The 25,711-nt window shown below is 41.8% G+C and overlaps 1 protein-coding gene across 1 annotated transcript in view; it reads right to left on the bottom strand.

Moving 5' to 3' along the window:
* Positions 1-6,440: 6,440 nt before the first annotated feature.
* The window catches only part of nkd1 (NKD inhibitor of WNT signaling pathway 1), a 32,166-nt gene continuing 12,895 nt past the window's right edge, over positions 6,441-25,711 (bottom strand). Inside the window, exons 4-10 of the mRNA XM_072380177.1 lie at positions 18,470-18,527; positions 14,867-14,970; positions 14,639-14,734; positions 12,519-12,666; positions 11,589-11,670; positions 11,115-11,242; positions 6,441-10,288 (exon numbers count right to left, since the gene is read on the bottom strand). Coding sequence (XP_072236278.1) covers positions 9,756-10,288; positions 11,115-11,242; positions 11,589-11,670; positions 12,519-12,666; positions 14,639-14,734; positions 14,867-14,970; positions 18,470-18,527 — 1,149 coding nt within the window. The 3' untranslated portion in view covers positions 6,441-9,755. The remainder of the gene's footprint in view (positions 10,289-11,114; positions 11,243-11,588; positions 11,671-12,518; positions 12,667-14,638; positions 14,735-14,866; positions 14,971-18,469; positions 18,528-25,711) is intronic.

Here is a 25,711-nt window from a genome sequence, read left to right as displayed (position 1 = left end):
ATACTTTAAATTGTTGCAATCATTGCGAGCAGAGCAGGATATCCATGTTTACATCCCAAAATGATAGTTAACATGTATTGTTTAAGCAGAAATGTTAACTATCTTATGACTAGGTTAATAAAACATGCAGTAAATCAAAATAATACAATGTTTTACACCAATGAAGGAACTTGGCTTTAACTTTTAAAGATTATTGGTGCATATGACATCCTCTAACTTGTATACTTTATGATACCTGATATCAGTTATGCCTAAATGTCAAATTAAAAAAAAGCTTAGAAACTAAAACAAGGATAAAACATGTTGAAAAAAATCAAATCTAAAGTTTTGTTCCCAACACCCCAAAAATATTTACTGGTCAGTCTTCCCAGTAAAGGAGACGAGAGAGAAAGAGCAGAGAAGAATAAAAAGCAAATATATTCTCACATGCATTTTGTCATTTAGAAGATGCTTTTACCCAAAGTCACATACGAGTAAGACATAGTGCTCAAGTTTCCGAACTGTTGGAAACCCTGGGCTATACGTTCAGTATTAAGTCAATTTAAAGCTACAAATAGAGCAAGTACAGCCGTACCAAAAGTGCATCAGTGTGAGTGAGTCTAGGTTAGATGTGTCAGGGTGTTAGAAGTGTTAGTCGATGCAACATTCTTAAAAGAGATGGGTCTTCAAGAGATTTCTGAAGATAGAATAGGACACGCCTGCTCTGATAGCCTTTTGATACCAATGGTTGGTATCTGGTTCTTGCAGCTAATATTCAGTTGGATATAAACTGGCCTGCAGAATTGTGTACTTTGGTCAGCGTCAGATCAGATCTCACCAATATAATTCAGGTCAACATCAAGTTAAACTTTTTGATTTGCAAACAAAACATGTGGTTACGCGTTTTAACTTCATTTTTACAAAATTGGGTGCAGTGTCAATAGTTTTGCTTTTAAAGTACTGAATTTCCAGGAAAATAAAAATGAAAATAGGTCACTGAACACTTTTTTCCCAGAGACAGATGCATACAAATAGCCTGTAAAAACATACTAACAGTAAAATTCAGCAAGAAAGGCTCTTTCGTGATCCGGCCGTCATTAATCTGAGATATCATAAAAAGATAATGCTCTCAAAGCAGAAACTCAGTTTGCTGGCAGTTACTTGCAATGTGTGCTGAGTCACTCCCACGTGGGTCATCATTCATTTATGAAGTGAAGATGTTGTGGATGTCTCATGATAAATGGTGCAAGCACTGTATACCACTATAAAAATATTGGAGCAGAGGAAAAATAACTTCGCCCTGCAGGCTGCCACAACATCAGAGCTGACCAATGTGGCCTCTTTTTGCAGCGCCGCCATGGTGGGCACAGGCTGAATTTAGTGTTGCTAATTATAATTTCATCAGATACAACTAACTTCCAAAACGGCCACAGGGTCAGATGCACTGAACCTTTGCACTTTGTCAGCTTGTTTCCTAATTGAATGAACTTGACAGTAATTGAAGTGTTTTATTTTTGCTCTTCTTTCCACACATAAAAGACTGCCACAGCAATTAACTTTAATTCTCTCTTTCCCCAATTTCTTTTCATGGTCTTGAGTAGGAAGGAACCAGCACGTTCTGATCATTTGCATTATCCAAAGCAAATCTGCTTTGAAGTTCTAAGATTCTGTAAGGAAAAGGATCCACTTACCCCACATGAAAAAAAAAAATCAAAGCTCATAAATTCAGTGGAACAGATGCACATTATCATTGGATTTGTCTTTTTTTTCTTTGTATCCTGTATTGGTCACAGACTACCTCATGTCCTTCTCATCCTTTAGTGTTTACCATCTTGCCTTTACTGAAGCCTGCACCCTGCTGAGCCAATCCACACTTCAAAGCTCTCTGCTATCAGCTAGAGACAAAGCACAGAGGACATATTATGGTAGTCTCTTATTTTCCTATATTTAAGTCAAAGTCATTGCTCTCTTTTTTTGCCATGGAAATGCTGAGATAGGGTTTATTTCTTTCAGAAGAGACTCTTCCCTGTAGTCCTTGTCTACCAACAACATATATACACCAGCGTACACATGCACAGAAAATAATTATCCTATTAAAGCCTGATCATGGTAGCTGTGACAGAGACATGGCTCTTATTACCTGATTAGATATATGGAAATGTAAAAACAAAAAAATCTGTTTTCGACAATATTATCTTGATTTAAAAATCTGAAGTGTAATAAAATGATACAGTGTCGTGCTTTAGAGGGCACACAGAAATAAGATTTATTAGAGGATAAGTGGATGGAAATTATTGTAGCCTTAAATATGTCTCTGATGTACAAATATTCCCCTCTTATTATTCTTCCTTTTTCTGCCAATTCTACGAGTTATTGCTCAGTGTAGTTAATGTTGGAACAGTTCATCTATGAATTACCATAAGCCATCAAGACTTGCAAGTCAAAAAGCCAATTTCTTCACTTTACAATACATCATGAAGGGCTCCAACACCAACTTTAGGTTCTATGTGCTGGTTCATATTGAGAATTTAACTTGAGACCAATGTTGGAATTACAAATTTGCCTACAGATACAGTATATAGACGATGAGATAACTTTTACACTGTGCAACATTTAGAAAAGACCTTTGATTGCAGCATTTAGTTAGCATAACATAATTATTACATTATAATGTTGTCAAAATGGAATTCTTCAGATAGTTGAAACTGTGAAAAAAAAATGGTTTGGAAGACTTCTCACCATTTGCAATGCAGCCTTTTCAGCATAATGAAATATCGCCATTGTTAGAAGCCACATATAGTTATAATCCTAATAGAACCTGATGTCTCTCTTTCCTTCGAATATCCATCCATCCATCTATTTTTCAATACCCTCTTAATCCAATTCGGGGCCGAGGGGCTGAGCTGGAGCTTATCCCAGTTGCCATAAGGCAATAGGTGAAGGTACATCCTGGACAGGTGACCAGGCCATGTATATTCAAATATGCTTATTCAAACTTGTGGAGGTATTTGTTTAAAAATGACACTTACAGGACAATACCATATGTCTTTATCTCTCCTTAATCTGGAAAAGAAATGGTGCAAAGTACATCAAGTGCAAAAATATTATGTTATTTTTGTTATTTTTCCCATTTCACTGGATTTCAGGCCAGAATGTTTGGTCATTATATAAAATAGTTTCTCTATCATATGTCAGATTTTTATTTACCTACAAAAAAAAAGTACAGCTGTATGAACGCTTGCCTCTCACGTTAACAAATCAGCAATGTCCGAAGAAAAACCTTTTGCTTGCGGCCAGATTAAAACACCTATTAGTGAGTGAAGAACCTTCAACTTTCAGCGTACCTTTAAACTATAGCTATCTAGCACTGTACATCTAGTTTAGCGAAATAGCATGTACATATCTACAGAATAATGTGGCAGGTTTAAGGTACAGTATAAAGTCTTTGCTTCCTGCTAAATAAATGACCAATGCAGTGTAAGGGAAACCATGGATGTACAGTTCATGGGTTTGAAATGTGAAGCAGTGAAAAAGTAGAGAAACACTTTACTAAGAACTCAAAAGCCATCTTCAGTTTTTAGGTGTGAAACATGTTCTACACTTGTACTCTTTTACATAACACTTATGAAGCATTCTGGATCAAACAGACAGAGCACCTGAAATATGAAGGACAGTGTTCCAAATGCTGTCAGTTCAAAAGGTGTGAATGCATTTTCCAAACGTTCCTCTGCACTACAAAAGAACCGTCTCCATGAACACCCAGGCTATTACTAACTTCTGTTGGGAGTTTAAAAGAGTGCAGATCAAAGTACAAAGAACAGAAGACGAAAATGCCAAAAAAGAGAATATGTCTCAAGTCAGGCCATGGAGAAGAGGCCTGTCCTCCACTGAATACACTCTGGCTCCTTTACAGCATCCGAGACTTGAGGAGAGGTTTTACTACAGAGAACAAGAAGAATTTAGAGTTTGAAAGAAACTCAGCGTGTCACTGGTTCAACATGTGTGCTGTCAGATATTCTATTTTATAATTTACAGTTAGTAAAATAATAGTTTTTCGTCAGGCCGAGTGCACACAAACACAGGAATTTTTAAGAACTGTGCTTATCTTTCTTCCCTTCCCACACTCCAGCCCAACTCCTTTGAACCTGCTTCCCATTAGAACATGTATAACTAAATCACACCAGTGGTATGTAGCATAAACAGTGACAGAGTCGAAAGGGAACTTAGATGCTCAAGCAGCAGGTGCGATATGGAGATGGTGATGTGAGGCCATTTGTATAGCTGCAGATCTGCCCATTCAAAATGAGGCAACAGTGTACAGTTTCACAACTTGGAAACAGCCTAGAACTGCAACACTGAGGCTATCCACAAGAAGGGACAGACAATAAGCTTACAGTAAGTAAGTCATTATGTGGGGTGGGGGGTGCAGTTTGCTTTACCTTCATCTGTTGGCGCATAGTCAGTGAGTGTGTTCAGACTGAGGCTTCTTCAACCCCTCAGTAAAATTTTCTCTGTTTACAAAAATATCTCCGTTGAGGTGAGAAATGAAAAATGACCACAGACGCTGACACAATCATGCCATCAAAACACAAGCGAAGAACATTCTGAGCATCTTCTCTCTTACAGTAAAGAACAGACACACGTCATTTGTCTGTGTGGACAGACAACGAAGTAGAGATGTTGGACGTAAGATGCAAGCACGTAATAAAGAGTTTTAGTTTTGTTGTGTATTTGCATACACTATCACAATACTGTTATTTATGAGCACAGATGCAGCTAAGCTACTCCAAAATGAAGCACCACGGACTAGTGACATCCAGAGAAAGCATCTTACAGTACTGATGCTTTCCAGCCAGTGTTGTAAAATGGTTTAGTGATCAAGGCTTTGAATGCTCCAAAGTGCCACCTGCTGATTTACAGCTTTGAACAGCAAATGGTGCCTTGTGTTTATCAATGGGTCATTGCACACCAATGTTTTAACAGCTGAAGTTATTTTCTATTATGCTTTAGAACATATCAGCTGTCAGACAGTTGGTAAACAAAGTTTTGATATCTGCTTCGTCCTGTGATTGGCTGCTGTGTCATTTACCATCACTTTCTGAACGCTGCTGTTGCCCCCTGAACCATCCAGCCTTCCCATGATGAACAACCCGCTCACTTCCTGAGCCACAGCCTCCTCCTGCTTTTCAGGTGGCCGTGGCTCAGAGGTGAAAGTGGATCGTCCAATTACCTGAAGGTTGGCGGTTTGATCTCACTGCTCAAAGATTGGTGAACTGACAGCTGGGGGGGTGGCAGTCTACCTCCTTGCCAAGGTGCCCTTGAGCAAGGCACCGTACCCCCATGCTCTCCTGGTGCTGTGAATGGCTGTCCACCGCTCCAGTGTATATGGCATCTGTCTCCATGGGTGTGTGACCCTGTGCATGTGAGTTCCACAGGTGCCAGGCTCGATGGGTTAAATGCAGAGGAGTGATTTTGTGTATTTTGTGTATCTACATGTCAATAAAGTCTTAATCTTAATCTTTAGGACGTTTGGAAGCCAAGATGTGGAACAGTGACCTGGAAGTGTCTGTGCAGCAGCATCCCCCATCCAGTCTGGTTAAGACATTAACATTAACCTGAACATTAATGCCAAGAAGAAAACCCAAAAAGGAAAAAAGTGTGCAAAAATTTAAGCTGCCATTGCTGCCAAAGGCCCTTTAATCAGATACTAAGTGAAGGGATTTAAGACTCATGAGTACATTTATTTTATTTTTCCATTTTCAAAAATCTTCACAAACCTGACTTTATTTTGCCAGTGTGAACACAAAGAGGTTCAAAGAGCTTCTGTGAGCACTGTATTTGATCCTTCACTAAAGCCTTTAGGGAGATAATGCTGCTATAACTGTACGTACCTTCTTTACGCTCCCGATAAGGGCACCTGTTGCTTTTACAAGCTGTGATGTGGAAAGAAACGGTAATAATAACCCGGTAAGCTGCGTTAGAATAGAAGCCATTTGTAACTTTCTGCATAGTTCTGCAGGTTACACTGGCTCGCCCACACAAATAACCGTGTTCGTGAGAGGAAGCCGTATCACGTTGCCAAGAGGCAGGCTCTCTGCGGTTTCCATGACCAGAGATAAGCTGCTAAGCTGAAGATGAAAGCATGTGTTCATGTCGAGAGTGTGCCACGGTGAGCAGCTGGCCGTGGTCGGACAGATTTGGGAGCAACACCACTGGTTCGGACTGTACACAGACATTTCCCCACACCATTTCTGATTAGTCCAGCTAGCTTCTTGGGAAAAATGATAAAGCAGACAAACCATGGAGGACAAGCGCTAACTATGGGAGAAGGATCCTCTTCAGATACAAAAAGAAAATGAATTTTAATTGGTTGTCCCAAATTTTAATGCAATTGAACCAGTGTCTGCAGACCGTTGTGTTCAAAGTGAGCCCTGATATTAAATAAAGACTACAGAATCAAGTTGGTGTATAAGGAACAGGTTCATATTTTAATAAAAGGGTATTTTCCCTTGGCACAGATCTGCTATCCAATAAATAAAGCAATTAATCAAATACAATCTAATATAAACTAAACAAAGTCATGAAAAAAAACATTAGGAAGAAGTGAAAGGGAAGGCAGAGAACAACTAGGGGTTAAACAAGTTTACAACAAACACAGTGAAAGTGTGTCCGTGTAAGTGGAGAAAAACAGATATTTATTCCCCCGTGCTGAGTGGGACCAGCGTGGCAATTACTAGATAACAGTAGGCAAGTGAGACAGCAATTTAATTATAAATACGTATTATATTCTTTCTACATAATGCTGGTTCAACCTTTCTGCAGTCCATTTTCTACTGTACATGAGACTTGAAAAAAAACCTGATAAAGAAAGTTAGTGGTGCATTATCACTGTAAGAAAACTTTCCAAAAGTACACAAAATGTTGCATTTAAAGAGGTTTGGGTGACATGACTCAAAAAGAAGAAGCATTCCTTAATTTGAAATAAAATGCTACACATGTGCACACTTTTTACCCTGCCAAAAAGAGTAAGAAAATCATAACTTTTGGTTGACTTTGAGAGATTTATGATGATTCTGCTGCTGACAAAATGACGGAAAAAACCCTGAAAAAGATTGCTCTTCTACTCAAAATGCTGATTAATAACCTTAATATCATTTTTTTTAAAAACAGAATAGCAACAGCATTGCATTGGGAGAATGAGGTTTTGAAAACGCATGGTTTTTAAATGAACTTTCCATCATAAAAGAAAGTATATGCTTAAAATGACAAAAATAACTGTTTTCCCAACAAATGCTGCTGAGGCGCCCGGTTTCTAGTGCGAGTTCAGGTAAGTCTGTGAAGGTGAAGCAGGGTGTTAAATGAAATGAAACAGAGAGTTATGTTTCTTTTTTTGCCACCTGGCTGTGGGTCTGACTCTTTCAGAAGCCCTCACTGGCCGTGTTGAATCAGACCACCCTGCAGGACGACAAGTCGCCTGCTTGTCATCTGCCAACACAACAAGACAACCATTTCCACACTGCTTGTATTTGAAGATATGGCCTTGTACAAGCTATTTTGGGTGAGATGAACGTACTGAAAAAACAGGGACACGTTGTGCAGGAAAAGCCTTGTGAGGTGAGGTAGCCGAGGCATGGAGCGCAGCTGTGACCGGGTCCACTGGAACCCGTGAGATGACTCGTCTGACTGGTGCCTTTGCTAAAAGACGACCTGCAGCTGTGAGAGGACACTGCAGGGCCGTGGGGCAAGACTGGCATACACTGCATCCCTGTTCATCACAAACACGACAGCAGGCTGACACAATCAAACATGGAGGATGTGGTCTGAACAATCGTGGGCCCTGGGGTACGGTTTGCACAATCCGTGTTGACAGCTCCCTTCCTCTGTCATGACTGCCCTTGAGCAGGGCATTTAAACCCTCACAGAGGACCGCAGCAGCACAAGTGCAGGTTGTTTGTCAATGTGACATGGGGAGGTGCTAAAAAAAGAGCATGTGAGCTGACAAACGCTCTCACAACGGCAGCTCTCAGATCACTGCTTCGGTCAGAGCACAGGTAACGCTAAAGTGTGCCGGGCCATCAACATCTGCATGTCAGGGCTTCGTGTGACAGGATGAACAGACACGCCCCGCTGCTGGCAGGACAGCAGCAGCGACTGGTGAGTTATGGGTGTAGTGGAGACTGCGGGCCGGGCCCAGTGTTATCCAGCACCGGAGGAATGAGACAGCTGAAACAGCCCTCGCCCTGTCGCATCACAAACGGAGCCCTGTTGGCTGAGCATTGAGGCCACATGGCGGCACGGTGAAAGACCTGCTGACAGCTGCGGGACAGGAAGATGCCATGGAAACAGGGAGCAGCTGTGTGAGCGCGGGCCAGGGCGACAGGGCTGTGATGATGTAGGGAGAGTACTAGCATGAAAATCAAAAAGGAATGGTGAAGGACAAAGTGTATATTCTGCACATTTCCTGTATAGATTTATTCTAATCAACTTAAAGGCCAAACTCTATCTTGATGAATGGTAACACCAGCCTGACTGTACAAATGTGCAGCAACAGGGTTTAAATCTATGCAAGTGTATTATACAATAAAAAAGGATCATAGTTACTGGGTCAGCTGAAAAACAGAGAGAGAAAATTAAGGAGAATGTGAGTCTGTGTCACTAAGAGAGATGTATGTATTCTAGTGAGGCTCCGAGTGGTCCAAATAAAAATGCAGTTGTGAAGAAAACAAACACGACAGCTTCAAATACGTTATCAATAGAGCTTATAAAATCGATAACAATATACACACATATACATATATATATGTATATATATATATATGACATATATGTATACCGTATGTACAGCAAATGTTAGTTAATAAATGTAAGAAGCTTTTTCTGCATTTCAGAACTCCACACTATGCACTATGCGATTTTTGCGCTTTCAAAAAAGTAATTTGAAAATAATTGCTGAATGCTTAATTAAAAATTACTGTTACATCAACAATTAGGATGAAATTAGAGGTAGCAGCAGATTTGGGATATCTCATAACATTTCCACATTTACTCCCCATTTTTGCTAACAGGGTAAATTTTCAGACACCATCTTGACAGCCTGCTTTAAATACTATCGCACCCATGAGTACACTTCAAGTGGTTTTCAACAGACACCAGTGTCATGCCACTCAGATGCACGCACACACACACACACACACACACACACACACACACTCACTCACACTCACAGTTTTGCTACGCCCATTCATTGGTACAATATTTTGGACACATTCACACTACGCCCTGGTCTCCTGTCACTTATATTCCTTCATATAGTTTCATCTTTAAATCAGTCTCTCTTCCTTTTGTCCCTCCTTTTCCTTTTGGTTTAGTGGTCTGGGAAGGGTTGGGGTGCTGATTTGGAGGTGTATAGTTCATCAGGTAGAGGATCACAGAGCCAGGAGCAGGGGAATATCTGAGTTGTTTCGGTCCCTCTGTGCCTCCTCTTGAGCCTCCCCATGGTCCTCGGTCTCATAATGCTGCTCTGTGGCCCTGAATCACTGTCCTGCTGCTTACCCGAGCTTCTCCGACCAAACTTATAACACTGGTTAATAACATTTCAGCACTGGGATGCCCCTCCCATAATCCTCCTATGCGCCCCATGTTCTGTGTCCACTATATTGCTGCGGGGCCAACTGCACAGTGTTTGAGAAGGAAACGCTCAGCAGTCAGTGTCTGCTGGCCTCGTTGGGTTTTGTGGGGCTACCGGAGTGCTGAGCTGTCCCAAGCAGGTTAGAAATTCAGGACTGGTAAAAGTGGTGGTAGTGGTGATGGTGTTCATGGTGATGGTGATGCTCATGTCGCTGCACCACTTGTGCCAGCCCTCCCTCGTAGAGCAGCACCCTGGGGAGGTCCCTAACCTGCTCTTTCTCCATCACTGGTCCTGGAGATGCAAGAGAGCCTAAAGCCCGGTAGCCCTGGCTCTCCTTGGACCGCTGTTTGTGTTTGCGATACGGTGCAGCAGACTGATGGGGGGGTGTCTGGCTGGGTAGGGCTGGGGGAGGGGGGGCACCTCTGCTCCTCATCACCCTGCTGCTGATCTGCGCTGGTGGTGTGCGGCTGTGGTTCTTAGGGGAACGGATGGCATGTTTGCCTGAGTCTTGGCCTCTCGGCCGGGCAGGGTGGAGGCTGTCTGGAACAGCAGTGTCCACAACTGTCTGCAAGCGGCGGTGGTGGGAATGGGCATGGCCATTTTCTGGTTCGTGGGAGCGAGAACGGGCCTGGTTGGATGAACGCGTCTGAGTTTCTGCTTTAGTCGGTTCTGCAGCAGGGGCTGTGAGAGAGAGAGAGAGGACACACATGCTGGATTTAAACAAATGCAAACAAACTGCTTGTGTCCAATGTTAAAATGAATCATATCGGTGCTCAAAACCATGTGAGAAATACTTTTACTACAACAGTCCACCGCTATATATATATATATAAATGAAAAAAAGACTAAAGAGACCAGTGATTTGCCAAGGGCAGTGCCATAGAGTATCTCACAAGAAGAAAGAAAATAATCTGGATCTTCACCAGAATTGAACTGGTTTCTTTCCCTGCTTAGGCTCCAACTCCCTACAAAGTTTCATGAACCCTTGACGTGCAATTTTTGCACAGACACATAAACACCACCAAAAATACACCACCACCTCAGCTCCACCTTGGTGGAGAGACAAATAAACCCTGACACGCAAATTACAATGACAGCGGCAGTCTCCTACAGTTTTACTGAAAAGCAGAAACATCTGATTGTTCCCCACTCAGATAACCCTCACACACCATGTCACAGAGCAGATCTGTGTTAGTACTTTCCAAACAGAACCAACATCAAAATATTCACATGTCATCACTGACCAGCAGATCAAGGCTGCTGCTTATTAGGCCTAATATTTCCCTTCACAACAGCCCGTTCTGTTGACGGGCTTTAGCCTTGAACACTTGATGTATTGTGCCTGCCTGAGCCCAGATGTTTATACTGGCGAAGCACGCAGTGGGCTGGTAGTTCCACCTAATGGCTCTAAACAGGTGCTGCAGTAACGAGGGGCCCTGGATGCAGCTTCAAAGGGCCGAGGTCTGCCTTCCTCCCTCCCACCCCTGCCTGGCCCCAGTCCACTCACCGGCCCCGAAGCGGGATGTGTAGTTTTCGATGCCTGCCAGGTCCAAGTAGTGGTTCCTGCGTTCCAGGTTCTCATCCACACAGTGGCGCTGGCAGCCAGGCTGGGTGTGGTGGTCACTGTGGTGGCGCCTGTGGACACAAGCGGCACCTCTCATTAGGTCGCAGTATGAAGTAAGTAAACAAGTGTTGCTTGTGATCACGAAGAGGCAGAAGGATCGTTCGAGAAGTGAGATTGTGATTGGAAAATCACAGGTTTGAACCTCAGCTGGGAAAGCGCTGACTCTTCACTGTTTACTCCTTCTTTGAGCAGAGGTAAATTTGTGCAAAAATAACTACAGAGCAGAGAGCCACACAATCCAAGTGTGAATTCTACCTTTTTTAAGTTATTTTAAGTTAATATCAGCAACATTGGGGAAAAAATCGTGCATACCCCACAAGCACTGCAGACTGAAGTGTACGGGAGAGCTGAGTTTACCTTAGGAGCGCACGAGACTTCTTTTCTGCACTCTTGGGGTCTTCGATGCACTTGTCATTTTTCTCTCGGGGGTGGGACATATCTGCGTGTGCGTGAAAGACAGTAGGCTATTATCAAAGGGTGCAATACAGAGCAGCCACAAACACACAAACACACACACACACACACGACATCAGTCACACAAGGCCCAGAAGAAAGCAACCTTTGTTTTAGGGTTTTACTTTGAAGATCTATAGAGGGGGAAAAACAACAGTGCTTCATTTATTCTATTTTCAACTTCCAGCCTCTTACAAGGCGTGGAGTAGAATAAAAAACACGCAGACTTCAGAAATAGTTTATTAAGGAGATCTGATGCAGTTGGAAATTAGCATGAAGACATTTTTTTCAAAGCTTGCTCTGTTTGAATGTCTACAGATATTTATAGCTGAAACAATAGGACACAAACACACAGGAATATATACTTTATGAGATATTTTTCCCTGACTACTTGTTTACCAAGTCGTCAGTAAGAAAAGTTACGCTGAACGTTGCTATAGTTTCCCGGCAGCTCTAAGGAAGTGTGGGTGTGTGAGGGGGGGGGGGCAAAGAGAGGGGGAGAAAAAAAAGAGAACGTCGGCTAAAAGAAAAATGGCTGTGGTTATCAAAAGGACTCGGCACATCTCTTACGGTTTCTTTTAGAGTATTTGAAGGCGCCAGGGGAGGGGGGCCTTCTCTTGGCTCTGTCACTCCCCCCCATCATTAAAAATGAACCCCATTGAGTGGAAGAGATGGAGAGAAGCCGAACAAAGCTCTGACAGGCCTGAAGCGGCCGCCTTTCTTCATGACAATAAACATATCGCTGAGTGAGCTGACAGCAGGCAGCACAGGGGGAAGCCCAAAATGCCCTGTCTTCTACGCTGCTGTCGCCCATTGTGCTAACGCGAGCTTTACCTGCTGCACCCTGCGTACAGCTCCTCCACCGCTGGCTGGAGTCAGGAGCCACGGAGAGCTTCACCCGCAGAGTTTTGCTGCTGCCAGGAGAATGGTTGACAGAGGCGTCTACAACTTCATAGATAGTGTGGAGCAGGCTAGTGATGTCCTGCGGGTGAGAAGAGCATTAAAGAGGACATGTTAGGGAAAACAATCAATCACTTTGCATGTGCTGAAAGCATATCAAATATACCATCTCAAAAAACAACAAAGAAAAACAACAAAATCTCACAACCCTGTGTTTGAGGGCGTTTTAGGCTTGAAAAAATGGGATTTCAGATTTGATTGTGGATTCTACATCACACTCTGGGAGCAGAGTGGTAGTCTGAGCTCAGGTTGTTGAGTGTGCTAGTGTGAGCTTTCAGGCTATTTACTGTTTGCTGACTCATATGGTAATAATGTGCTTCAATGGTTACTGAGTGCTATTTCAAAAGAGGCAGACCCTGCAGAGAAGCGGGGTAGGAGGAGTCAGCTGGGTCTCCTCCTATGCCCTAAAACTAGTAAATATGAATAAAGATGCAAACTAGGGTTGAATGAAGAGCTGTTGGAGTGTCTTTTGGTGGTACTGTTACCAAAGCATGTCAAAGACATCTTATTAAGACCTTAGGAAATTGTTTTTTAATTGTGAAAATGGGGCAAAATATGACTTCTTTCAATCAGAGCTTTTGGAGTTTCAGATCATAAAGTATTCTTTTAAAAACAGTTTAATATTTGATATATAAAAAGGATAAAGATCATGTAGCTCTGTTCTTTCTAATGACTTCACACTGTGAATCTGTGAAGGTATTTTGTATTAAAAGCATGCACAATAGAAAATATGAAAGTGAAACGATCGGGCTCCGACTTTAATTCTAAAATGTCTCTTGAATGGCTAAAATTAAGTCGACATACTTGGCAATATCTGTGCGCACTTTCAAATGCATGTACACTTGAGAGTGTACTCTCATGAGACTAAAAGCCTGGAATTCAAATTATTAGAAGCAGGGAAAAAGAAGAGATCTCCAAGCAACAAAAAGCATAAAACAACTTCAAATACGTTCACTTCAGAACGAGGTAAGCGACCATATTTAGACTGCTTCATTTGCAGATAAAATAGTGTTGTCTCTTGTGGTACTTTAGAGTCAATGTTCTTAGTAAGACATTGTAAGAATCATCTCATGTACCTCATCTCAAACATCTTTGTTTTAATTTAGGAAGCAAGACCGCTTCAGCATGAAGAGCCCCTGACACAGTAGGGCTAGGAATTTAGCTTAAGCCACACAAAGACTCCTAAGACATCATTTCTACACTGACTCATAAAAAGGACTATTATAAAGTCTGTAGGGACTGGTTCCATATGCTGGTTTCAAACATAAATGAACTGTTTAAAAAATAAATAAATGAATGTGCCATTTCCGTTTCCCCCCTCTTTTTTTATTTGTGAGAAGGGGAAAAAAGCTTTCCCTTCCCCCTCCAAGCTGCCGCTCACCGTTTCATAAGTAGTGGAGCCACAGGCAATGCCAAAAAACTGCACCGCCAACCCCACAGAGGAAAGCTCCAGTCTCTTTGCGCTGTTTCAAGTTGCTCTCAAAAAACACGGGCTTTTCTGGATGTTCTCTCAGATCTGCACCAGGCAGACAACAGCCACAAGGTGCCTCGCAGGAGCGGATGCACACAGACTGAGCTGGATTTGGTTCTTTGGGAGTGAGGCAAGGTGAGAGGCTTCTTCAATCCTCACTTTATGTGATACCTTAGTATGTGAGAAGGATGTCACTAACCTTTGCCAAGTCAATGGGGGGGTGCTTTTTTTTTGCATAATTAAGTTGTAATTAGTTCAAATAGTTTCTTTGATATTGTGGAATTTGTATTATTACAATTAATGATGGCCCTGTGATGGACTGGCGACCTGTCCAGGGTGTACCCTGCCTCCCGCCCGATGACCGCTGGGATAGGCTCCAGCCCCCCCACGACCCGACCGACGGATTAAGCGGGTATAGAAAATGAATGGATGGACAATTAATGATGATTCATTCACATATGTGGTCATTCACCTTTCAAATGTTACTCATCAAATGTCAGTGCTTTGAGCAGAAGATTATTACCTCTCTTGTAACTTTGCCGCTGTTGTCAAAATCGTAGAGGGTGAAAGTCCACTCCTGTCTGTTGTCCTCCTCTACAGACACAGCACACTCCAATTCCTGAAACAGCACAGCACTGAACTCAGTTTCATACAGTATGCATGCGAGTGTGTATATGTGGGTGTCCTGCCATTGCCCCAGTTTCATCCAAAGGGGGGAGTAATAAACGTCCCGCTCTGTGTTGACACTCACTTCAAACTGGAGCTGTTTCTGTGGCCCTGCGGGAGATTGGCTGTCCCTCTCCTGCATCTTTTCCTCCACACAGCAGCTGTCTGTCTTCTCCGGGGGTAAAGCCACTGCAATGACACACACACGCAGACAAGAACACACACGCACAAAGATAAAAGAGAGAGCCTGAGGATGGAAACGTTGGATGCAGTCATAACCTGAGGATATGTTGTCGCCTTCTAGGGTTTCTTGTAAGCTCATGCTTCCGAGTTTGGCAGCTGAAATTAGGATGTGTTACACCTTCAAGTGCTGCTGGGAGAAATTCAACCAAACTTCTCACCCTTTATGTCTAACTGTTTCTATTCTAAAATTGTACCTCTTATATTCATATCATGGTAGCTTATAATAGTAGTACATTACTACATAAAGGCAGTGAATGTTTCATCATAGATAAGCAAGTTCATTATTGCATCAGTCCAGAGAGTGAAGTCCTGTAACAGCTGGAATTGGAATTCAAATATCATGCTTAAAATATAAAATAAAGTTTAAACTGGGACAGCCATGGCAGAAGCCCTCACATCAGCCCCACACGCAGAGATAGTTTCAAGGTTTCGACTCGATTAGCACTGGGAGAGGATGTCAAACATGAAACTGAATGACTGCACATGCCTACAACATGATAGAATGTGGCAATTTGCATTCAGATGTAAATGGTGGAACTGAAACAGCAAGTGAACATCAAAAAGGTCTATAAGAGCCCCCCTCCCCCGGAGTCCTCGGCCTCAGTGCAGCAGAGCTCATCGTTCCATCAGAATAACACTCACTGTTCATTATCACACAGATTTACAGAGCAGTCCAAAGGGAGCACTCAAGTGTCACACACATTGCACCGTTGTAAACCGAGTGCCAGATGTACCTGTGCAGTCTTTGTGATGGAAGCTGTCAGACCGTAATATTTCTTCAAACCCAAAACCACCGACAGGAATGGCTTTAGTAGCAAAGCCAAACACCCCAGCATTACTGTGGACACATTTAAAGCCAAATGGAAAAGAAGAAGCCAATAACTTGGAGGAGGGGATTTGTAAGATTTGTAGCCAAAAGAGGGCTGATAACCAACCTAAAACTAAAAGCCGCATAAAGTAAACAAACACATTCGTTTCACGTTCGTGACAGCTCTTTAGATCTGACTGAAAATCTTCCTTTCCTCTCCTGTTCTCGAGTGAACGTGTGAACTGTAAAAAAAGTCTATTTTTACAGCGTTCCTGTGTGTGTGTAAGCTAAAATAAAACACTTCACTGAGAATAGGTTAATAACTGATATTGCAAATGGTAAATTTTGTTTAAACTTTTGTTTGTTTATTTTTTTAATGGTTACAAGGCATTGACTCAACATGCCTGAGGTCACAGTTAAAGGTGGCATATTTTTGGATTACTCTGTATACATGGTTGTACAAAAATAACCCAACTGCCACTGTCTAGTTCAGTGTTTTAGTTTCACTGTTGGATCTTAGCCCAGCCCTAATGCTACCGGATATCCTTCCTCGCTTTGAAATCCAGCATTTGTTTGACACTTGAGGCCACAGATATATGCAATGTACCTGAGACCTGGAAGGCGTACGTGTAACCACCTTTACAAGCTTGTATGAGTCACAGTAAACCAGACACATTCTTGCTTCAACATAGAAGTTTGTAGCCTTTCCTTAACCACTTCTTTGTATCCCCTCTGGTATAAAGCCACACAGACCACACCCCTCTCTCCACCCTCTCCAGCTCCGCTGTTCTCCTGCCACACTTTGAAGTTCCATTCTCAAACCTTTTGGAAGAGGATCAGACCAGCTGTAAAACAGAATCACTAATTAATTAAGCCAAGTCAAATCTGAAACACTGTTTGTTTGCTCGCCAACAGAGCAGACACAACAGCCCAATTTCTTTCCTCCAGATCCAACGCAGATCAAAGCAGACCTGTCTCATCCCCGGGCAGGAGAAAATGCCAGAAATGAAAGGCATCATCCCAGGGAGCTTTTACCAACTTTTTGGAGAGGAGCAGCATTTGGGGTCCTGCTGTTTGATCATCTGAGGTGCTCAAAGGGAACATTGTGCACGAGGGCAAATCTGTTCGGCAGCGAGCTCAATATGGTGGTGAGATGCTTATCTTGGAGCTAATGAAATTCCAGGAGGAGAAACAATAATCTGCTATCACCCTCCTCCCTCTCTGACCCCCTCCCCATCACAGACATAAGCCGGCTCTTTATGAGTGAAGCTGCCACCAGGGGACTGGCCACACATCAGATCCGAGGGGCGAGATGAGTGCAGCAGAGGCTGGCGCCCTCCATGCCAAGCTCGTTCCAACAAGCCGGCTACACACGTGCATCAATACGCTTCACACACAAATGCTGGTACTTTGAGCTGCTACATACAAAGTATCCCCAGGACTCTTTCATCATTTTCTACTCTTCCTTCCTTTGCAATTTTTGCAGTGAAGTTCTTTACTAATCCCTGCAAAACTTTCCTTGGATGTGCTTCCTTATACTATGAAGAAAGAGCCTTTCATGTGCACTGGCTGTCCTGTTGTGCCTTTTCTCAGGTTTCTCTCTCATTTTTTTTACCTTACTCCACTTTGTGGGATCACTGACTTATTACCACCTCTGCATTAAGTTCACGCAGAGGTGGTAATAAGTCCTGCACAGCTGCTTCTTAGTAGGAGGAGGTACACAACGACTCAGTATGTGAACCTTATTACAACAAATTGACAGTTTTGATGTCAGTATCTTTTTCTATGAGAAGACACGACTGCATCAAACATCAAGAGAAACTTCAGAAATTTTAGAGCCAACTATGCCAACTCAGTGACATTTCATTTAGCTCGACACCCCGTTCTGCTCTATATATTGTGAAGCATGAGGACTCACGTCGTAAAGGAGGTCAGAAATATTATCACATAAACTATGGCGTCTTTCATTCCAGCAAGCCATTTTGCACTTTGGCTGTTAATTATGGTGAATGAACACAGCAGCACACTCTAATTAGTAACATCTGTCTTGAGAGGAGGACAAGTTTGGCACAGACTTAGATTCAGCCCTACAATTCACTTCAAACTCCATCAATAGGAAAAATGATCTCTCATCTACTATATCTGTTTTTATAAAGTGAAGCGGAACTGAAATAAAATCGTTTTGTTTAAAAAAAAAAAAATTGCCATGCTTCTAAATTCTGGGCTGGTCTCGTTCAACTCTCTCTGCATCTGTCTGCACCTCACGTTCATCACTGTCTTTAAGAGGGAGGGAGACCGTTTCTTCTCCCAGAGCTCTTAATCCAGAATCACATCAAATCGGGGGAAAAACATGGAGGGATGGAATCACTTTGCAGAGCACCGGCGGGGAGGGGTGGATGAGAGACGAGGGAGGTGGTAGGCAGGAGAGAAGGTAAAAGGGGACCTCAGCACATTGCTGAGGCTTAGAGAACGGGTGTGGAGCAGAGGGGAGAGGAATCAAAGAGCCACACAAGTATCTGAAGGGTAATTCCAAGTAGTGTTTTTGCAGGTTTTCACTCAAATCAAACAGTGTATCAGTCAACAAAATCAGAGAAGTGAGTTGGTGAACGACATGACAACAAAGAGCAGAAGGCTTACCTTCTAATCGATAGTGTTCATCACCAATCCCCTCAGCACAGGCATTGGCCATGGAGTTCTGCGAAGAGAAGACAAGAAAGAACGGGATCCATTTTGTTGTTTAAAGTCATATAAAAGAAGAAGCCTTTGTATTTTTGTCACAAAAAAGCAAGCATCTTTCACAATGCATATCCACAGTACAGCTTTCCAACAGAGAGTGGCATGCCTGCCTCATAATTACAGCGTTTCTATATCTATATATGAACAAAGTTTGACAACTTGTGTGCAGAGATTAAACAGTGGTGGAGAGTTTAAGAGGAAGGTAATTGCAGGACTCAAACAAACTAAGCTCAAGACTGGCAGTCAGACTTTAGACTGTATAAAAAAACAACAAGATATAAATCACTGCAGCGAGCCGTGCAGTGAATCCTGAGAAAGCTGGTTGATAGTCCGACTATATGCGGAGGGGTCTGTCTACAACCCGGACCCTTTCAACAAGGACCCCTCTCCCAACAGCTCTGCCTGTTGGTGCATACCACAGAGATTGGAGGGACATGTGATCCCCAGACTTTGCTATGGAAAATCTCGGGCTCAGGTATCCATGTGGCATTACATTCATTTGGCTGAAAAAGCATCCCTCACATGCTGACAAATGCATAAACATTCACATATCCTTGCACATATGGTCCAACACATTCTCACACATGCCACGGCTTTTCCGATGCACATTTTCAGCGTCAGCGGGGCAGCTGACGGCTGATAAAGAACACATGACGTGCTCAGTTTCGTTTTGCATCAAATGAAATGCAACAATATAACAACAAAAAATTGTTTCGCTTCAGCAGATTTGTTTTAGTTCTTGAAAATAATAAACTGAATCAAAGTACATCAAAGTCCAAACATTCTACAGCAGCCACACTGATAAGGCCCACTGCACTGCAGATATGTCCGCGTTCACTTTTTGTTTATTGCAGCCGACGCTGGGGAACAAATTGCCAAAGCTATCTATCTGTAAATGATAATCAGGCAAACAACTAGCCAAATAATTCAACTGACCGATCAATACATATCTCTAGCAAAGACAGAACTTAACAATAAGCAGACTTATTAATATGCAGACTTATCACTGGTGATGATTAATTTTGATACGCGACAGCTAATTTCATAAATGGTGTCCTTGGATGGCTGTGTACAAAGCATGCATTTTTATGATGATCACACTGGTGCGTTTATAAATGTGTATGTGTGAGCTATAAGATGGGAATTTTGTCTAATTCAGGGAGGCAGAAGGGCAGATGGTCCGAGCTGACCCTCCTAAGTCTAAAGCGGGCCGCAGTGCAGCGATGTGGGTGGCCTCAGTGAGAGAACAGCAAACTGAAGAACTTGTGCTGATGGACTGATATCTCAAAGCAGGGAGCCAGGATTAAGTTGTGCTTGTTGTGTTTGTGGTATGAGTGAGTCAACACATAATTCAATATGGCTCTCTGACCTTGCCCCACTTTGGTGTGAAAAAGGGTCACTATTGCACAGTAATACCTGTTGGATTAATTCATGATTAATCATGATTCATTTCTTGCCACGCGGTATCGGAAACCTTAGGAAACATTACAGCAGCTTCATCAAATCTTAACTGAGGGGAGCTTTTTATTAGAGTTTGAATCTAATTTAGTCAACTAAAGCCCTTTTTACACTGGTCAAAATAACTCCCACTAACTTGTGGCTTTTGAAATCAATGTGAAGTGTTAAATCGGCATTCACTCCCACATCAAGTGACTGTGCAGCAGACGCAGGTCTTAACCAGCTCCAGCTCCAACTCAGCTCGGCATTAGTGGAAACTCAACAACCGGGTGGAGGCGCTCATTTTCAATGAGGGAGTTGTGGTCAGGGCAACAAAAACGGGCACCGGTCGCTTTTTCTTTACAGAAACACACGTCTACTGAGTGCAACATCTCACACGGAGGCACTAAAACACATGCATCAGAAACACAGCCTGTGGGATACAATGTAGCGCCACTGCTGTTTGGAACAGGAAAAGCAGATTTCTTCCTACTCCTGCAGTATGGTTTAACTGCATAATGAGCTATGAGGGGGTGCTGTCTGGGGACTTTATGTCTGGTTGTTGTTTATTCCAAATAATATTACTGTTTAATATTTTAAGACTAAACAAACATTTCATTGACTTCCTGTATGAACCCTTCATGCAAAACTGGTGTGTGTCTGGGTGACTGGGAAAAGCTGCGCAGTCATTGGCCACAAATTCCACAGATTCCGATCGGACCAAAAAATTAAGTGAAAGGCTGGTTTTAAAAGAAGATTAAGAATGTATTTGATATCAATACCTTAATTCTATCATCTTATTTGAGTGTAGTTGGGTTATGTGAGACATGACTGTTTTTCTTTCTTTTCTATTCTTTCTTTCTCTCTTTATTTATATGTTTACTTGACATTGTAATGCCTTTTGTGCTTTATCAAATATTATTGTCTGGACCCCAGGAAGATTAGCTGTTGTCTTGGCGTCAGCTAATGGGGATCCTTTTAAATGAACAAATAAACAGAAAATCTTAAATACACTCCCCTAACTTTTATGTTTATGTTTACGCTTTTATCCAAAGTGACTTACAGGTGCTACAACTTTTGAGTAACAATTAGTCTATCCTAACCTTCACTAAGTAATGTTTCCCTTCCAGTTTAATCACTATTACTGCTCTGTTTTGGCTTTCATACAACCAACAAAATGTGAAAAGATGGCTTTTAAAGAGAAGTAGCAGACTGCTATAACAACTTGTAAACAACTCAGAAATCGTAACAAGCACTTTGGCTCTATTTCTTTAATATGGGTTAATGTATGCTTCGGACACGAGGAAAATTTTAAAAGGAGTGGTGGTTGCTAGTTGACAATTGATATTTAACTGACTATTCAGGCTTTCCTAACCTTTGACAGGATAGGATGAAGTAAGATATGAAAGTGTGCCTTATGTTAATTAGGATTTCCTCCTCTAACGCCACATCTTATCTTCAGACTTTTCTGTAATACCTGCTCCGTAACTATAACTTTAGAAACAAAAGGACGGTTTTCAGGAATAAACTTTGCCTCTGCCTCCAACAGATTTATCTGATAGGTACTGAAAGTCATGCAACAACATTGCTTTCTTTGGATTTATTGTAAAATAGATCTTTATGGGTTTGGGAATGTCGTCACATTTGGATGTTTGAGTGTCTTTAACAAAAACCTGATTAACCTAATTTAATTTTACAGGAGAGGCTCAACCTGTGGGGAAGCTGTCACAGCTTATTCACCGACTCTTTCTGTTTGATGAAAAGATTCGCCTTTAAAGTGCAGATACCCACCCTTTCTTCTGTTCGCGTTCCATCGGCTCAGTAGCACTGGGCATGTGGGCACACTGGCTGCCCCATGTTGATCCATTCAAATGATCACAACCATTGGTCAGTTTAAATCAAACCACGCTCACACTGACTCTGGCCCCTGCTTCTACACAGTCTCACAAAGATAAAATCACTGCAATAATCTATCTTTGATTCATGGTGGACAAAAAAAAATGTGCATATTTGTGCACACAGCATCTTGAATATGTTTCAGTTTTGTTGATAAACGGTCCGAAAGTTATTGAGGGGTTAGCCAGGAACATGAGAAACAGGGGAAAGAGGAATGTGCTAATTGGTTGTTGTCTGTGTTGATGGATGAGAGCCATATTATTAGTAAGATGGGGTTACTTTGGGATTGGCTTCAGTCACTGTTAAGAAAAAAGTATCTCATGCTTTTTCTCTTTTTGCACCCCCCTCCCACACACACATCTATACACACGGACACGCATTCCTTTCTCAGATGAAAAGTCTCTGCCGACTAAACGGAAACAAATATCCAAGGAAACAAAAAAATAAATAAGAAATAAACAACCACTGGGGTAGATTTTATTCCTCAGAAGTATGATTTTTTTTTTTAATGAAAGTAATGTCACATTGTAATAAAACCACTAGTTTCTGGCTTGATCAGAAATTGATCAGATCATCCAAACACCGCAGGAGTTCTAAAAATAAGCAGGCTGCTTCTAAGTTTCCTCCTTTGCCACCAGCTATGTGGTCACAAGAACAAAGAAGCCTTCTTTTGTGCAACTCCAGAAAAAGGAAGGTTTTAACAACAGAAAAGACTGGCAGGAAAAAAAAATTTGAAAGAACAATCTTCTGTACTTCACCTTTAAACTTTCTTTTCACCTTTTTTCTGCTGGGGGAGAATTTACAGAACTCCTCATATTAAAAGGTACTGGCTTCTCTCTTTGAAAACACCTAACAGAGAGCTCCATGTTGGTTTGATTGAGCCCAGTCGTAGAGCGTGAGTCAAACAGCACACCAAACCTAGCGCTTCCAAAACAGAAATCAGGCTTTTTCTGAAAGGTTGAAAAAGCTGCATAATGACTCACATTAAAACAGGTGTGAAGTCATTTTCAATATACCGCACTGAATTGAAGTGAACACAGATTTGCAAACTGGAAACGAAAAAGGCAACAAAAGATTGAAAATCTTTGGCACAGGACATAAATTCCAACCTAAAATTATTTTGCTGCACATTAAAGATGAAGTAAGCAAAAAACAGTCAGCTTTCACAGAAGAAAAGATTAAACTTTTGATGTTATTTGAAACAAAAAACAATGACAATAAGTAACATTAGTAGGACACCATCTGAATTGTCAACACAGTGTGAATATGTCCATTTCTTTGGGTCACACCTCTAGTCTCACGGCTTTCATTGATAAAGTTGTTTTGAATCCTCATACAAATCCTACATATCCACAAAAATCCTGAACAACTATGTGTGCATAAAACCATAATCACTAAAGAGCTCTCAACCTTACAGTCAGTGATGCGCTATTATGGGATGCTTGCTAATACAAAGGTCAGAGAGCACGTAAAGGGAGTGGACGCCTTCTAACCCTCCCAACACTGGTGCTGCGACCAAAGCTTTAACTATCAAAGTAGGTAGTGGTATACTGCTATATAAAGAGGCACGGTGTATGAAACAGGTTAGCTCTGCTGAAACCCGAGTGTCACGGGTTTGGTCGTTTTATTACCTCTAGTTGTTTTGTATTGAGAACCAATCTGCACTGGAAAAGCTACAGCGAGGAGTCACTTTGGTCGGAGGTGCAGTATTGAGGGCACAAACGAGCAGGTTTCTGACTCAATGGGACCAGCTAAAACAATTTTCCAGACATGACGTTTAACGCTCTGTGGTAACCAAAGCATGAAGCATTTTGCCTTCAATAGCAGCCAGGTCATTCCGAGCTTCTCCGGAGCCTTTAGGACAAGAGATTGTGTGGCCCCTGTGTGTTTTAAAGTTGTTAAATTCCTTTCACAAAGAGTGATTTATTACTAGACTACAACACAGAACATAGTGTGCCGGCGCCATTACAACACCCCATGTACATTGCTCGCCGGGGTGAAGGCCTGTTTTCTTTGGCTCCAAGAACTATTTGGCAGACCTCATCAATGGTACACTTTATAAATATGGATGTGCACAAGACAGATGAGCATATTTAAGAGTAATAATATTTACTGAAGTAAAGCCTTTGATGGGTTTATTTCTTTAAGAATAGAGCCCACTTAAACCCTTTTCTGTACTGTGCGCTGTAACAACAATACCAGTTCTAAAACACCGAAGCATGGACAGCTCATTCATCACCAATCCTTCAACAATAGCAAACTTGCCAAAAGAAAAAGAGTTGTATCTGAGAAATTCAAAAGGAAACACTTGACCTGCAAAACTTCAGCCTCAGTACGAAATACTCAAGGAGGACTTTTGATTTAAATGTTAAATCTAAATATAGCTGACAAAATTACACACCTCCTCCTTTGTCACTTACATGCCGGGTATTAAAACTAGCTCAATGCTGTCTTAGATGAACAAGAACATATGAGATTTTACAATCTCATTATCTATTGAACCTAGGCAAATCCAATACAGAAACAAACAAAGCACATCTCATGTGCCACCTTTAGCATCAATAATTTGAAGTAATTGTTTCCTTTATGACATTATCAGTCCTTCACATTATTGTGGAGGAACATGGGTCCACTATTCTTTACAACATTGCTTCAGTTCATTGAGTTTTGTGGACATTTGTTTATGCACAGCTCTCTTAAGGTCCCTTTATTTTTTTCAGATATTTTTTTTATAGATTTACAGCTATGGATCATGACCCAATTTCAGCCAAGCTTTAGCTGCCTGACAGATGGCCTCACATTCGACTCTTGAATAATTTGGTATACAGAGGAGTTCATGGTGGACTCAGCGACTGCAAGGAGCTTAGGTCCGGTGGCAGCAAAAACAAACCCAAATCACCGACCCTCCACCACGATGCTTGACAGTTAGTGTGAAATGCTTGTGCTGATATGCTTTGCTTGACGTTTGCTGATCAGTTGCATTACAACCAACATCTCAACTTTGGTTTCAAACTTTGGATTTTGTCCAGAGGACTTTGTTCAGATGAAACTTTGTACACCATATTCTTGGCAAAGGAGACAGGTGTTACACACCCGAATGCTGCAGATCAGTGAACTGACGAAACTTCTGCTTTTACAGAGGTGGTCACACTTGGGTGTATTTAATTATCCCAACATGGCTGCTATGCACCCTCTTGGTTTCTAAAGAAGCAGAAAGGCTGTACTTTAGTTGTTCGCACATTGATTCGGCATATTTCCTTAGTTTCTTTTGTTAAACAAAGTATTACATGTGTAATATATCATGTGTTATTATCCCCATGAGGTTGCTTTAACCTTATTTCAAGACCTGGTTAGGATTACATGATCGTTTTGTCATGGTGTTATACATAAAACTTTCATTGAAAGAGGGCATGTTTTCTTTTCCACCTGACTGCATGTGACGGATGCACAGTAAGTATAAGAATGCATATTTCAGAAGATTTAAAGACTCCTCTTCACACATGTTTCATTTTCATCTTCCAGAAAAGCAAAATAACCACCCACGGTTGTTTGCAGTTAAAACTGCACCCTTCTCAAAATTGTGAGTAGATGTTAGATGACCTGACTGATTCACAAACATAAATCAGCATGAATATACACCATGGGATAAATGCATCCTTAACCAATACTTTGTGTGATGTCCCTGTTTATAGCCCTCTGCTCATAAATCCTACCCAGGATAAAATGTAGTTAAAAGGGCCTGAAAAGAGCATTTGCCATTTGACTTTCCATGTTGTAATGTTTTCATTGCGTTTCCCCCGCTAGCGCAAA

Source organism: Leuresthes tenuis, unplaced genomic scaffold (genome assembly GCF_036924035.1).
Source record: "Leuresthes tenuis unplaced genomic scaffold, fLeuTen1.0.hap1 SCAF_2, whole genome shotgun sequence".
Lineage (NCBI taxonomy): Eukaryota > Metazoa > Chordata > Actinopteri > Atheriniformes > Atherinopsidae > Leuresthes > Leuresthes tenuis.
Note: the sequence above shows the minus strand (reverse complement) of the source record. Positions and strands in the feature narration are given on the sequence as shown.